General features: G+C 34.2%; 2 protein-coding genes across 4 annotated transcripts; one reads left to right on the top strand and one right to left on the bottom strand.

The window, feature by feature from the left end:
* Positions 1-2: 2 nt before the first annotated feature.
* On the top strand, positions 3-5,764 carry LOC144852231 (uncharacterized). 3 transcript variants are annotated; one of them, XM_078710001.1, is made up of 7 exons: positions 3-117; positions 492-626; positions 1,116-1,309; positions 1,575-1,832; positions 1,979-2,044; positions 3,661-3,934; positions 4,483-5,764. In XM_078710001.1, exons 2-6 carry the CDS (start codon positions 501-503, stop codon positions 3,929-3,931), a joined length of 915 nt encoding a protein of 304 aa, XP_078566127.1. In that variant the 5' UTR covers positions 3-117; positions 492-500; the 3' UTR covers positions 3,932-3,934; positions 4,483-5,764. The 3 variants fall into 3 exon arrangements, with proteins under 3 accessions (XP_078566127.1, XP_078566125.1, XP_078566128.1); XM_078709999.1 differs by having other exon boundaries at positions 27-117; positions 500-626; XM_078710002.1 differs by lacking the exon at positions 4,483-5,764 and having other exon boundaries at positions 27-117; positions 500-626; positions 3,603-3,863.
* A 5,036-nt stretch (positions 5,765-10,800) lies between these two features.
* LOC144852005 (sphingolipid delta(4)-desaturase DES1-like) lies at positions 10,801-13,432 on the bottom strand. Its single transcript, XM_078709681.1, has 3 exons — positions 13,253-13,432; positions 11,416-12,161; positions 10,801-11,103 (listed from the first exon to the last, which is right to left on the bottom strand). Exons 1-3 carry the CDS (start codon positions 13,383-13,385, stop codon positions 10,942-10,944), a joined length of 1,041 nt encoding a protein of 346 aa, XP_078565807.1. The 5' UTR covers positions 13,386-13,432; the 3' UTR covers positions 10,801-10,941.
* Positions 13,433-13,655: the final 223 nt, after the last annotated feature.

Below are 13,655 nucleotides of genomic sequence, written 5' to 3'. Positions count from 1 at the left end.
GCCCGACAGACGCGAACGGATCTATATCCAATCTTTGTGTGTGCGCTTTTTTCGTGAGAGGTGTTGGAAGCGTGGTTTACATCATAATTTCTTTATATTTTTACGTAAAATAGTCACGTAAGTTGTTTATATAAGGATAATGTATTACTTTGAAATATACTGAGTATTTAGCGTTTGATTTTGTGTTAATTTTTAAGAAAATCAAGTAAATATTAAGGTTTATAAAATCAAAAGTTCTGTTGTTGCTTGGTTTAGGTCCACACACACATTCTCCACAGCGCGACGCCGCATGGTAATCTCACGGCGTGGGGCAGCTTCGGGTAATATAAAAGAGAAAATACAGAGTAGCCTAGGCCTATATGATGTGATTAAGGGAACGTCAAATCTAAGTTTAACCTATATAATCGTCGCGCATGTAAGAGGCATAGGCTGCTTTGTTATATTTTTGTCAGAATTGAATAATTATTTTGTGTTGTGTAATTTTTTCTTAGATTTTCAGAATGGTAAAGAAGAAGTTGTTTGTTGGAAATTTACCAAATGGCTATTCGAGTCAAAAGTTGCGACAAAGCTTTGAGCAGTATGGTATAGTTGCTGAGTGCGATGTCTTAAGAAATTATGGTTTTGTTGTACGTCATGATTTAATAATTAATTTAATATTTATTCTCAATTTCAGATTTATGCTTTTCAGAAATTGAATTATTAATCGCAATCGCACATAATATTATGTTTATGACACTGCAGTGGTTGGTACAAATAATTTCATGATGTGAACGATGAATGAACAGATTTTCATCATTCATAAAATTATTGGTTCCATTGCACCCACTTTTAACCAATCGAAAAAGAAGCGTTCCAATTTTAGATATGAAGTAGAATATGGAAACAAACTAAATTAATGCACAATAAATTGCAGTACTCGCATATTTGCATTCTCAATGACATAATTAAATAATAATAGTTCAACAGAATATTTAATTGAATATCATGTGATCCAAAATCCTTCAATAACAATTTTCTTATACGTTCATACACTTTTATATAGTAACACTGCTCAGACAATCTACCTATAGTTAACTTATGTGATAACTAATAATCGCAATTTTGTTATTTAATAGCATATGGAAAATGAAGAAGAGGCTGAACGAGCAGTAATGGCTCTACATCATTCAATGATGGGAGACTGCCAAGTTAATGTTCAGTATTCCACTACTGAAGTACATAAAAATCCTGGCATAGGGTCAAAGGGCGAGTGTTTTAGGTGTGGTGAAACTGGCCATTTTTCACGTGAATGCCCAACAAATAAAGATGGGTAATTAATTTTATTCAACGGTTAAAATTATTTTTTCACATATATGGCACTTTGGTTATTGATATTTCCATGGCTCTACGAGTACTACCCATGTTTTTTAAGTCCACTCTGTGCTAAATTGTCAGCCAGTGCTAGGCTTTCTTAACCCAAGTAAGCCAAAACTGGCGTATGATTTTAGTGTTGTATATCCTAGCACAAAAGTTATTGCTAAATCCATAACTGACTTACCAGTTCTTTACATGTAAAAATTGTTTATTGTTTGCAGTAGTGGACCAAGAGGAAGGGGTAGAGGGCGTGGTCGTGGGAGAGGAGGAGGGGGAAGAGGTGGTGGACGTGGCGGGTTCTCAAATGGCGATTTCTTTCAACCTCCAATGAGAGAAGGTTATGGTTATGACTATTATGATGACTACTACAGGCGGCCGATGCCTCCGCCAGGCTATGGTTACAGAGATCGAAGCCGTAGTCCACCCATGAGACGACCTGTAACCCCTCCTGGTTACAGACGACGATTTTCTCCAACAAGGTATAAAACTTAGTTTCTTCATATATTTATACTCCATGAATATTCCTAATATGGTCATTAACTGACATGATAGGGATATTAGTGTCTTCGTGTGTATTGTTTTTTCTTTGCAATTAAATCCAAAAACCTTTTTTTTTCAATCACAGAGAATATTATGATCGTTACTATGAAAGAGTGCCAGCGAGGGATCCTTATTACGATTACTCTAGAAGGTAGGTAACAGGTTAATTTTTAGGTGATTCCCGTATTGGGAAAGGGTTGGGACCTAAAATCGGTGAAAAGTATGCCACTAAGTTTTAATTCCACATAAGAGAATTTATTTCCTCATCAATTGGCACTTAGTGGTGGTGGGGTATGGGTAAAGACTAAATGTTCCATTTATTTTTGGTGTCGTAAGGTAAGGGTTCCTCCAGGATTTCTTTTCCATTCGATTATTCCATATTCCTACAGTAATTATTTGTGAAGAATTATAAATAGTAAAGTAATAATCGCAATTAGAAAATGTTTTTATGAATATAATGAAGTTTGTTTTCGTTGAAACTGTTTTTTTAATCCAATATTATCTTCATTTTATGAACGCGTATGTCACGAGTCGTGTTTGTGCGTCAAGACGTCAACTTCAAGTAGGCCGTGCCCTCGCGCTTTTAAACAGAAGATGGTTTTGCGTGCACCAAATAATATTATCCTAGTTTGTGTGTGTTGTTAAATGTGCACATATGCACGTACAGAAACATTTCCTTTTAAATTTCGAATAATCTTTCATCTTCTCATATGCTCTCACAAATACATTTTAAATACAGTAGGACCCCTATTAAGGGGACACCTTCACGACCAAACAAAGCGTCCGTGTAATAGGCGTGTCCTCTGAATGTGGGTTGGCTGTAGCGTTAAGACACATCTTCGTTTGTCTCCTGAAAAGGGGTGTCCCTAAGGGGTTCTACTGTCTATTACATTAGCATTATCAAACAAAGCGCTTTCTTTACATAACAAAACACTTCTTTCGAACATTAACATAGAAATGTGTGTTAGTCGTTGCGTAGATCATTTAAAATTCTTCTTTTCCGAAGATGAACTTTTCCAGATTAGTAATATAATTTTCACAGTAAGTAGATTTTTTTTAAACTGATGCGAGAAAAACGATGGAAATAATCGCATGATGATACATCGTGGTACATGGATCGGAAAACATCGTAACTCAACATCACATATCGCAGTACAATGGATAACATCGAAGAACAATGAACATTCACAAAGTTTGATTGACATTTTGGTGGGCGTGTCAAGATGAAAAGAATCCTCGTTGATCATTTGGACCATGCCGATGAATCGTACAATATTGTGTTTAAAAGTTATCGAGAACTTTGGACAGGTCAAGCAAGAAATCAAGTTCGACACGGGTGCCTTCGGTATTTAAATGTACTGCGGCCCGGTACGGTAATGTATAAAAACAGAATTCAGCTTTAAAAATATGTTGCAACGGATTAGGTATTTGCTATCGGTAAAACTACTGTATCTCGCAGATTTATCGTTTTTAACTGACGAAAAAATCGACAGCTTATCGTAATTTCACTTTTGTTGCTCGAATTATGCATTGTGGTTAAAGATCGATATAAAGTAAAGCGATTTATGTTCTGCCGAGCAGAATTGTTGAAGTTGGGGCTTTAAATAAACTTGGAAAATATCGCTGTGTACTTGACACCAGAGTCGCACCTTACGCGTTGACACAACTGTTTTGATTTCAGTTAACAGAAATTAACCATTTTTTTCTAGGAATGGAAGTACAACCATTCCCACCATTCCCAGAATTCTTGATTTGCTTCTACAACAGGCTTTCTCCGTCGGGTGCGGGCTACCGAAGAGCGCCGCAGGAAGAATACAGACGAGCACCTGAAGAATATCGTCGCCCACCTCCAGAAGAATTCCGTGAGCGTCAGCCATTGCCGCGAGACTTGGAGTACTACAGGCGCATGGGTGAAGGGAAACGACCGATGCCTAGGAAGTTTGAAGAAGCAGAACGAATGCCAGAGAACGGTCATTACATGCACCAGCAAACTTCTAATGTTGCTGGCATTAACTTTACTGAAGATGTGAATTTCTAAAATGTAAGTTGAGACAAATTCATAATCTTGTTTCACACTGTGATTCATAATCTTGCTAAGACCATTTTACATTGTGATTCACAATCTTGCTAAGACCATTTTACACTGTGTTTCACAATCTTGCTAATACCGTTTTACATTGTGTTTCACAATTTTGTTAAGCCCGTTTCACATTGTGATTTACAATACAAGTTGAGACCATTTCACATTGTGATTTACAATCTTGCTAAGCCCGTTTCACATTGTGATTCACAATCTTGCTAAGCCCATTTCACATTGTGATTTACAATCTTGCTAATCCTGTCTCACATTGTGATTTACAATACAAGTTGTGACCATTTCACATTGTGTTTCACAATTTTGTTAAGACCGTTTCACATTGTGATTTATAATACAAGTTGAGACCATTTCACATTGTGTTTCACAATCTTGTTAAGACCGTTTCACATTGTGATTTATAATGCAAGTTAAGAACAGACTTTATTTTTAAACTGAAAAATAGATTCTGTACCTGATTTTACATCTTTAAATCTTCCTTTTTTGTTTTGTAGATCATGCGAGAGACTGGAAGAAGTAATCTGAAATGATAAATGAGCAACCGATGAAAAAGATTTGTCCAATCAATGCCTGTCACGTTTTTTAGCTGTATTGTAGGAACTTACTGAAAACAATTTATTAATTTTAAGTGTACATTTTACAAACATTGGAATATTAATACTCAGATAAGTAACAATTATAGGCCTACATAATCAAAAAACACACTGTCTCAAAAATAGATAGTATTTTTTTATGTTTTCAGCACATTTCATATAAAAAAAAGTGCATAACTAAATATCATCATATAATTATTTTAATTATGTTAATTAAACCAATCAAAAATTAATTATTTGGTCTTGAGTATAATTAAACAAGGCAGAATACTCAATTTACCCAATGTAAATAGTCTCCCGTCAGTACTTGAATTCCAGCCAATATAATGTATATATTCAGGCCTTCCACTTACTGTACCCATTAAGTATCCTAGACAAATATTTTCACAACCTTTCCTTATTGGCACCAATCCAATGCACATTTTCTTTGTAGTTAGTGCAACTATACTTAATACACATTGAATGGTTATTCACAATACAATACACCTTTATAAAGGTTTCATACAGTTATCTATCGTTATATAATAGTTGATTCTTCAATAGAACAAATATGCATTTTCTAGATAATTAAATACTCCAGGTTATAGAAATTGCATAAACTACAAATAAATGTATATTATCCGAATTGAAAAACTTTTTTTTTTATTCTACAATTTGACAAGATAATGTAATGAAGATTTTTGCCAACCGTTCTTGGACAAATTTGTAAATTTTAAACCATTTTGTATCGTAAAAGTATTTTGGATGAAGAAGTACATTGTATATATTGATTGATCATGTTACTGTTCTAACCCTTGCCTTGTTTTAAATTTAGAAAAACTGATCATTTTGCATTTATTCTTAGTGAGAATGCAACTTAAGTGGGGTTTGTTTGATTAAAATTCAAAGTGTTAATTACAGTTAGTATGCATACATGCATGTGATTTGTTGCTTTGTAGTTGTTTAGTAACACAGAATTGTCAGTGTAAACATGACTTTGTCCAGTCTAGTGTGTTGTCTCTGTGTGAAAAGGTAATTATATTTCAACGTAGCAAAATTGTTCAATAATGGCATTTAATCAATGTAAATGCACGCGATAAACAGAACCATTGATACTTCTGAAAATGATCTTTTTGTTTTAATTTTGTATTGTTGGCTGTGTAGAGCTTTTTTTTTAATTAAAAGACCATGGATGTGAACTTAATTTTGTTGTATGTACTGTACTTATAAATAAGAGTTAAGCTCTGTCTACATTTTCAAACTAGTTTGACAAAAAAAAAGTGTGATGTGCCCAGATATGGTAGTTATTTGGCCAAATATAGTAGTGATACGAGTAGTGTCCATATATGGGCACATCACATTTTTTTGTCACAAAGTTTGATAGTGTAGACAGAGCTTAATACCTGTCACATTGAAAGATGTTGCCCCAATCTTTGACTCCAATGCTGGTTGCATATATATAGTAGGTTGTTAATGTGGAAATCTAAAGTCATATTCCCAACATCTGCAATTGGAATTACAATATTTTACTGACTTGCCACAAGTCTGTATTTGTATTTACCTAGTAGTGCTGCCAACAGGAATTTCTTCCAGCTCAAGCAGTACAGATGACATGTGTGGCAGAGAATGTTGTTCTTTAAAAAAATTGTTAGCCACAACCGTCGGCATCAAAACCTATGTAACCGATTTAGTTCAGCACCCAAATCTGTCTACACTCGTCAAACTTTATGACAAAAAAATGTGATGTGCTCATAATGGACATGTCACTACCATATTTGGGTACATCACGTCAAACTAGTTTGATAGTGTAGACAGAGATTTAGAGATACTAATATCTATATGCTCTAGTTAACGCCACATTTAAACTCAATGCAAGCTGTTGTCTTTTTATGTCGGTATTCCTTTACAAGCAACACCAGTTGGCGTATTTAATGTTTACACTCCATTCCAGCTCAAGTGTATGACACGCCATATGTGCCAAAATATTTATAATTATTGTTAAGCCCAATTTCCATCTAGAGCTTAGACTATAGACTTACTATAATAATAATAATAAACCTACCCTAACACAAAGGTGGTTCTTCTCGCGAAGCAGGTTTTGCCAGCCAGGTTTGCCGGTTTAAATTTACTCGAACCGGTATTAAAACTGGTGTAAGAAAATTATACATAAAATAAACACTTATCTAGTAGTAGTAGTAGTGGTGGGTTAGGGCCTAGCCATTATAAGCATAGACCAAGATCAATCAAAGCCTATATTTTGTCAATTGGATAGAAAAAGTACAATATGATTTGATGTCTTTGTATTTAGTAGATTACTTATATCTTATAGTATATCAATAATTCGGTATTTTTGCTGGACTTGATTTCTATATTGGGTAAACACTGCTTCTTATGACAATTTACCTTCAGTTATATCGTAATCTTGTGTCTATTCAACCGTGACTGATTATTCCTGCCTATTGATTGGTTCTTTCCTATTGATGCACCTGGTTGGTGTAGGAAAAGAGTTGCAAAAGATTTTGTTTGGTTGCTTGGATACCTAAACAATTAGTCTGATTAAAATATAAGCTGTATGAAATGCAGCTTATTAATATGATTGCATATATCTAATAATATTTTAAATTCTGAATACAAAATTTGATGCAGAATAATTGCATATCTAATAAGGTTACATATATTACTGTACACCATATATGGAATGGAATATTGCAAAATCTCGCTGATCTCAATAAGAGCATATACAGTTCATTTCATATACATTGTGTATATAAATGTGTGATTAATTGTATCTTTTTATTAGGCTCTGTCTACACTATCAAAAAAAATGTGATGTGCCCATATATGGACATGATGATGTCATATCACTACCATATATGGGCATATTACTACCATTTTTTTTTTGTCAAACTAGTTTGGTAGTGTAGACAGAGCTTTACAGGTGTATTGTTCCCCAAAGACATGAAAAATAAAGAATAATAACATAAGTTGAATAGACCATTTCAGTTTTAATAAAGTTATTCCCTTCCATAAAAAAAATCCCAACAAAAATCATGATTGATAAAAGGACAAAAAAGGGGACATATCTTTTGGTTGGCCTGTACTACGGTACTAAATGATTAACTGGGTTATACTACTGTATTTGACTTGCTTTATTTTCATAATATTCCAATACTGTATATATTATTTATATGCATTATCCAGTAGTACCAGCATTTGTTACTACATGCAATGCAATCTTATTGCCTTGGTACATGTACACAACTCTTTATTCAAATTAAATTGTATAGCTTGTTGCTTTATTTTCAGATTATTTCAATATTCAATAATTCATAATACATACCAGCATTTGTAAGCGTTGATTCAAGTTGAGAAGCATTTCAGGGCTGGATCAGAAATGATCCAACACACAATATCTATTTGAAAATAATTCATAATTTGGATATGGTCAGTGCGCATAACGCTGGGTATTTGCATTAGATTGCTCAAGCTCTGGTGCCCCTGGTTTAGCACTCCTTGGAGGCCTCCAACACTGTAGTTGCATTGGACTGCTCATACTCCGGGACCCCTTAAGATCTGGGGCCCCTGGGTTTAGCAAGCGCTCATAGCTGTCGCTACTGGCTATGGTGTATTTCGTGGTTCCACTACATGGTCAGTGGTGAACGCAGGAAGCAAAGGACCCTGGCTTAGCACTCCTAAGAGGCCCTCCAACGCTGGGTAGTTGTATTGGACTGCTCATACTCTGGGACACCTAATCTATGGGGCCCCTGGTTATAGCCAGCGAGCGTTCATAGCTGTCGCTACTGGCTATGGTGTATTTAGTGGTTCCATTTCGCTCCAGAGCTAGAGTTGAATCCAGTGCCTTAGTATTGACAACCAAGGCTGGTGTAATCTATCTTTTGCTTAAGTCAAGATAGTTAAGTGTGCTTAAGTGAAAACTGAAGCTAGTTATTTGTCAAACCAGTTTAATTTATAAAAATGAGTAATCTGATTAAAGTCACCAAAATACACATATAATTTATTCAAAATCTGTCAGAAGTTAATAATTTATAATAATTACATACGATACATTTATAATCACCAAATTAATTTATCAAAATCTTTATTATAAAAGTTAATATTTGTAATTTATGTACAGACAATTAGATTACAAAATTTACCCGATACCTGAAACATATAGCAATATTTTGTAGCTGTCAACATTATGAATCAAAATTATTCTACTGTCAGTTAATTACTGCAGTAACTATATTTATTTACTGCAATAACATACACATTTATTTAAATTGTTTTTATTTATTTAATTACTAGAATTGATTAACACAAGACCAGCCAATTCTGGCTTATGAGTGAATTACAGTATAAACTGATAAAAACATCAAAGATACAACCACTGTTTTATGTATATCTTTTCATAACATCTTGTAAAAAAGATAGTCAAACCATTATTCGGTTGCCATACACATCCTGGTGTAGAGATTATAGATAATACTTTTATTATAGTAACATTATTATATCCTAACAATAAAGTACTATTCTAATAAAGTACTCATAATATAAATAATATATAATATTCATAGAAAGTCATTTGAGCATCAAGTATTAGGTCTGTAAATCATAAATAAATGATGTGAATATGAGAAAACAACATGCAAACAAATGGGAAGTATAAATAAACAAACATGAGCATACACACTTAATGCTTAAAGTCTAGCTTAACCTTTAACTTCTTTCAGAGGCCTGGATTCTATTTAAGAGTTTGTCATTTAAAAATTCTATTCGTCCTTTAAATATTCTATTCATCCTTTAAAAATTGTATTCGTTCTTTATAAAAAGGATTCAAACATAAAGATTATATACTTCCTTAACAATTTGGCAAATTTTATTATAACCAGTACAAATATTTTTCCATAAAAATAACACCTCAATATGAGTATATAACAGAGTATACAGTAGTTTTTACATAAATTATTTAAACTGAATAATTCTTAAAACATTTCAAACCATTCACTTCCTAAGCGTAATGCCTCAACAAATGGTCGTCATCAACAATTACTTATTCAGTACCATTACTGAAGTGTGATTAGAACTGTAATCCTACCAAAACAAGTGTAAAGTACCATCATAGCATGATCAATATTCTTTGTTGTTTTGTATCACACAGTAGGCATGTTATACTCACTGTAAAGCTGTCTATACTACCAAACTTTATGTGACAAAAAAATTGTGCCCATATTATGGACATGATGACGTCATATCAATACCATGTTTGGCTATATCAATACTATATTTGTGCACATCACAGTTTTTTTGTCAAACTAATTTGATAGTGTAGGCAGAGCTTAAATTTGGAGAAAGGCATCAAGGTGATGAAGAAATAAGATAGACCTTTACATAAGGGTAAAAAACTGAAACTAACTCTTTCTATCATTTTGCCTTGCTAATTAATTAAATACTTCAGTATTTAACCATGGGTAAATAAAGTTATGTAATTTTTTTTCTATTAAAACCTAAATTTTAAATTTGTACATAAAAGATAACAAAATTGAATAATTTACTGCAAAATATACACTGTATATGCCTGAGTGTAGTCCAAGTAGTCCCGGGTTACGACATTTTACGAAAATAGGACTATACTTGGATTGCATTAAGAATGGAATTTACAAAGTCTTATGTCTAAATTTAGATAATAGGGAGGTTTCGCAACCTTACGAATACGATAACGAAAACGGATACGTCACACATTTGTGAAACTTTTGAGCTGATCCCCATTTCATATTCGTAAAGCGTATTCGTGTTGACGAATATCACCAGTCATATTCGTAACTACAAAACGAGTATAGTTTTTGATCTATTTGCACATTTTGCATTTGAATCAGGAACGATTCATGATTATAATATAATTATAGATTTATTGAAAGTAATTTACTAAAGTAATTTACTAAAATGCTAGGTCAATTTTGATAAATAGCAGTTTTTAAAGTCCTCACTCGCTTTGATGTTACGCTAGGCCTAGGCAGCCAAGCACCAAGCAACACGTACCCGCGCTTCGCTCAAATTTACTGCAGTCATATTTTAGACGGCGCTCTCAATATTTCGTTGCCATGCGAAACAGATTTTTACTGGCTTACGAAAACGAATACGTGTGCGTGACGTATCTGTTTTCGTTATCGTATTCGTAAGATTGCGAAACCTCTCTATTCTCGAGCATGGAACTATACTGCTCGGTCATATATATAGTAGTATTATGGAATAGAAATCCCACTTTAAATCAAAAAGTGTATCCCAAACATAATTGTGGGCCACAATTGGAGGACAATATACCATTAATTGAAAATTGCTAAGCAACAAAAATTTAATTGTTTTAATCGTGCCCCATAGTCTTTACATAACCCATGGATCAGGTGTTGTAGGATCCTTGGATGCTGGCCGTTTGATACGATTGAACGGTCCACTTCGTGGATTCATTATAAAATCCCAAACCACAGCTGCAAACGAGTCATGCGACGGTAAGTCGTCGTAATATTCAGGTGCAATTTTTCTAATCTGAAAGAAAGAACATTGATTTTAGGCCCTATAATAGATAGATGCGTCTCTTATAGGAGTAAATAGAGGGAAGGATATGTATTGTAATGTTTAAACAGCATATTCTCCTTGCTTGATTCACACGTAAGTGTCCATGAATAGGTGTCCCATTAATAGGCGTGTCCCATTAATAGGCGTGTCCCATTAATAGGCGTGTCCCATTAATTAATAGAGGTGTCCCAAAGCAGGGTTTTACTGTAGTACACTTGGGTACTATGCCATTAGTGGAAAATTGATAAAACCATAAATATCAAAAAAAAATTAAATTCTTACCAGAGGTAATTTAGGTCCTGGTATGTTGGGAAAATCATGGTGTTCCATGTGGTAGCCTACATTGAATGCAATGTAGTTATAAGGACCGTAATAAGAGTACGTTTCCTCGTCATTACCAGCGTATAAATAATGTTCAGAAATAAAATGACCAGCCAACGGATGGATCCCCATACAGAGTACAGTTCCGAAAAACAGATAAGCCAATGCTTTCCAGTTCATAAAATAAATTATTGCAATATCAAATATAAGCTGCACCAATAAATTATAAAACTCCATTTTACAAGGCACTTTCGGACGCTTTAAAAAAGGTCGGATTGCGTAGAATCCTGGTTGCAAAATCATCCATATCATTTTTGTGAAGCGATTACGAAAAAGTACGCCTTCCAAATCCGATGGTATATCCGGATCAAGTTTATCCTCACCCTGGTATCGATGATGATCGTGATGATAACGACGGAACGATATAGAGATGGGGACACCGATGACGCAGTTGCCTAGGAAACCAATCAGCCGATTCCGCAATGGTTTGCTGTGCCCAAACGGTAGGTTATGCCCCGTTTCGTGGAGTGCAAGGGTCATTGAATGGTTGACAACGCCGCCGAAGCAGTAACCAACGATCAAAACCGTCAACCAAGATTCATCCTGTATTAGGTAACACGTTATGACCTGGGTTATCACCATAGCAATCATAATCATTGCCATGTTGTTGTCATGACCCATTAATTTTTTAATTTCAGGATATTTTTCTGAAGAAAAAGTAAATAAAGTTGGATATTTAATATGTTCTGTGGAAACTCATCGGAACAAAATTATAAAAACTTACTTTACTGTATTATAAACAAAACCTTTATTAATTATACTTTATATACACAAGATGATATGCTGTGAGAATAGTGGCTAATGATATACTATACTTTGACCTAAATTTTATGACTTTCACATGACAAGTTTGGGTTTGATAGATGAGGTTATGATAAGACTAATTATTGATATTTCATAATAAAGGGAGTAAGATTAGAAATTGGTCAATATGTTATTCAATGGAAATAAATTATATCAAAAATGTTATTTTAAAAGGAGAAAAACTTTTAATAAAAACATTCTTTTCCAAATGACTGGTTAAGTTAGGCATCATATTGCCGATGGCACCAAAAACCACATGTTAAAACTATTGACCAATCACAATGCAAGATGGATATATGGGCTGGGACTGGTCATCATCAAGCATCAAAAGGGAAATAGCATACCAGGTATGATTTCATGATAAACTAGGCCTAGTTATTAGCAGGAGTGCAGCCCTGTCAGACAGGCTAGCTCTTTTCAATAGAATGCATGTATATGGGTAGGGGGAAGTTGATTTTAAAATTTGTATTAACAGTTAATTATTAATAAAACTAAACTGTGATGAAAAGAAAATGATATCATCGATCGCTTTAAAATGTATGACAAGTCCGACGTCACGTATTCGTCTTTCTAATCTTGCAATGCAAAAACAAACACAAAATCCACGTTCGTCACCACCGCATGTTTGCTTGCGTTATCAATAGAGTGTGGTTAGATAGTAAATATCGATCTTTAGGATGGTGAAGAAAGCATGAATGCAATACCATATTGATTTTTTGTACTAAAACCTTTCTAAATCTTTAAAATGCAACATTAAAGCGCGAAGTTGTCTTGTTTTTTTTTAACTTAAAGAGCTAGGCCTACAGCATTCCTCCTAAATAGTTAATTGATTGTACCTTAGTGGATTCGTATCAGTTTACAAATCCAGAGATCCCGCTCCATTCATAACGGCCTAGTAATATTAATAAGTAAACAACAATCTAGGACAACTTACTCAGCATTTCTTTTCGGCGTGAAAAATGCGGTTCTTCGGTGTAAGTCCATTCGAATGAATCTCTTGAAACCGTACCAACAACCCCTCCCATTATACTTTTTATTTTCCAAGGCGTAAATAAACTATTCACCATGATGTCGTTGGGTCTTCACTTCGGTTGAGAACGCGCGTAGGTTTACTTACCACCAGTCCAAAGGTCGTCTGCTCATGGTTGCTATCTGGATACGCGCACTCGACTCAAAGTAAAGTGGGCGTGGTTTATCGATCAAGACGTAACTTGATTGGTGGTTTCTTATTGTTTTTTTTAAACACGTGTACTGTGTAAACCTACGTTCCCATTGTAAATTTATAAACTTTTTTGACAAATTAAAGGTTTTTTTTAAATGATTTCTGAAATGTGTTG

Source organism: Antedon bifida, chromosome 9, assembly GCF_963402885.1.
Source record: "Antedon bifida chromosome 9, ecAntBifi1.1, whole genome shotgun sequence".
In the NCBI taxonomy this organism is placed as follows: Eukaryota; Metazoa; Echinodermata; class Crinoidea; order Comatulida; family Antedonidae; genus Antedon; species Antedon bifida.
This window is presented reverse-complemented; position numbering and strand designations above follow the sequence as displayed.

Coding starts and splice junctions, on each gene's coding strand:
- LOC144852231 (XM_078710001.1), top strand. CDS start 501: ATGGTAAAGAAGAAGTTGTTTGTTGGAAATTTACCAAATGGCTATTCG. Junction 627..1,115: donor TAAGAAATTATGGTTTTGTT/GTACGTCATGAT, acceptor GTTATTTAATAG/CATATGGAAAATGAAGAAGA. Junction 1,310..1,574: donor TGCCCAACAAATAAAGATGG/GTAATTAATTTT, acceptor TATTGTTTGCAG/TAGTGGACCAAGAGGAAGGG.
- LOC144852005 (XM_078709681.1), bottom strand. CDS start 13,385: ATGGTGAATAGTTTATTTACGCCTTGGAAAATAAAAAGTATAATGGGA. Junction 12,162..13,252: donor ACGCCGAAAAGAAATGCTGA/GTAAGTTGTCCT, acceptor CTTTTTCTTCAG/AAAAATATCCTGAAATTAAA. Junction 11,104..11,415: donor CAGGACCTAAATTACCTCTG/GTAAGAATTTAA, acceptor TCTTTCTTTCAG/ATTAGAAAAATTGCACCTGA.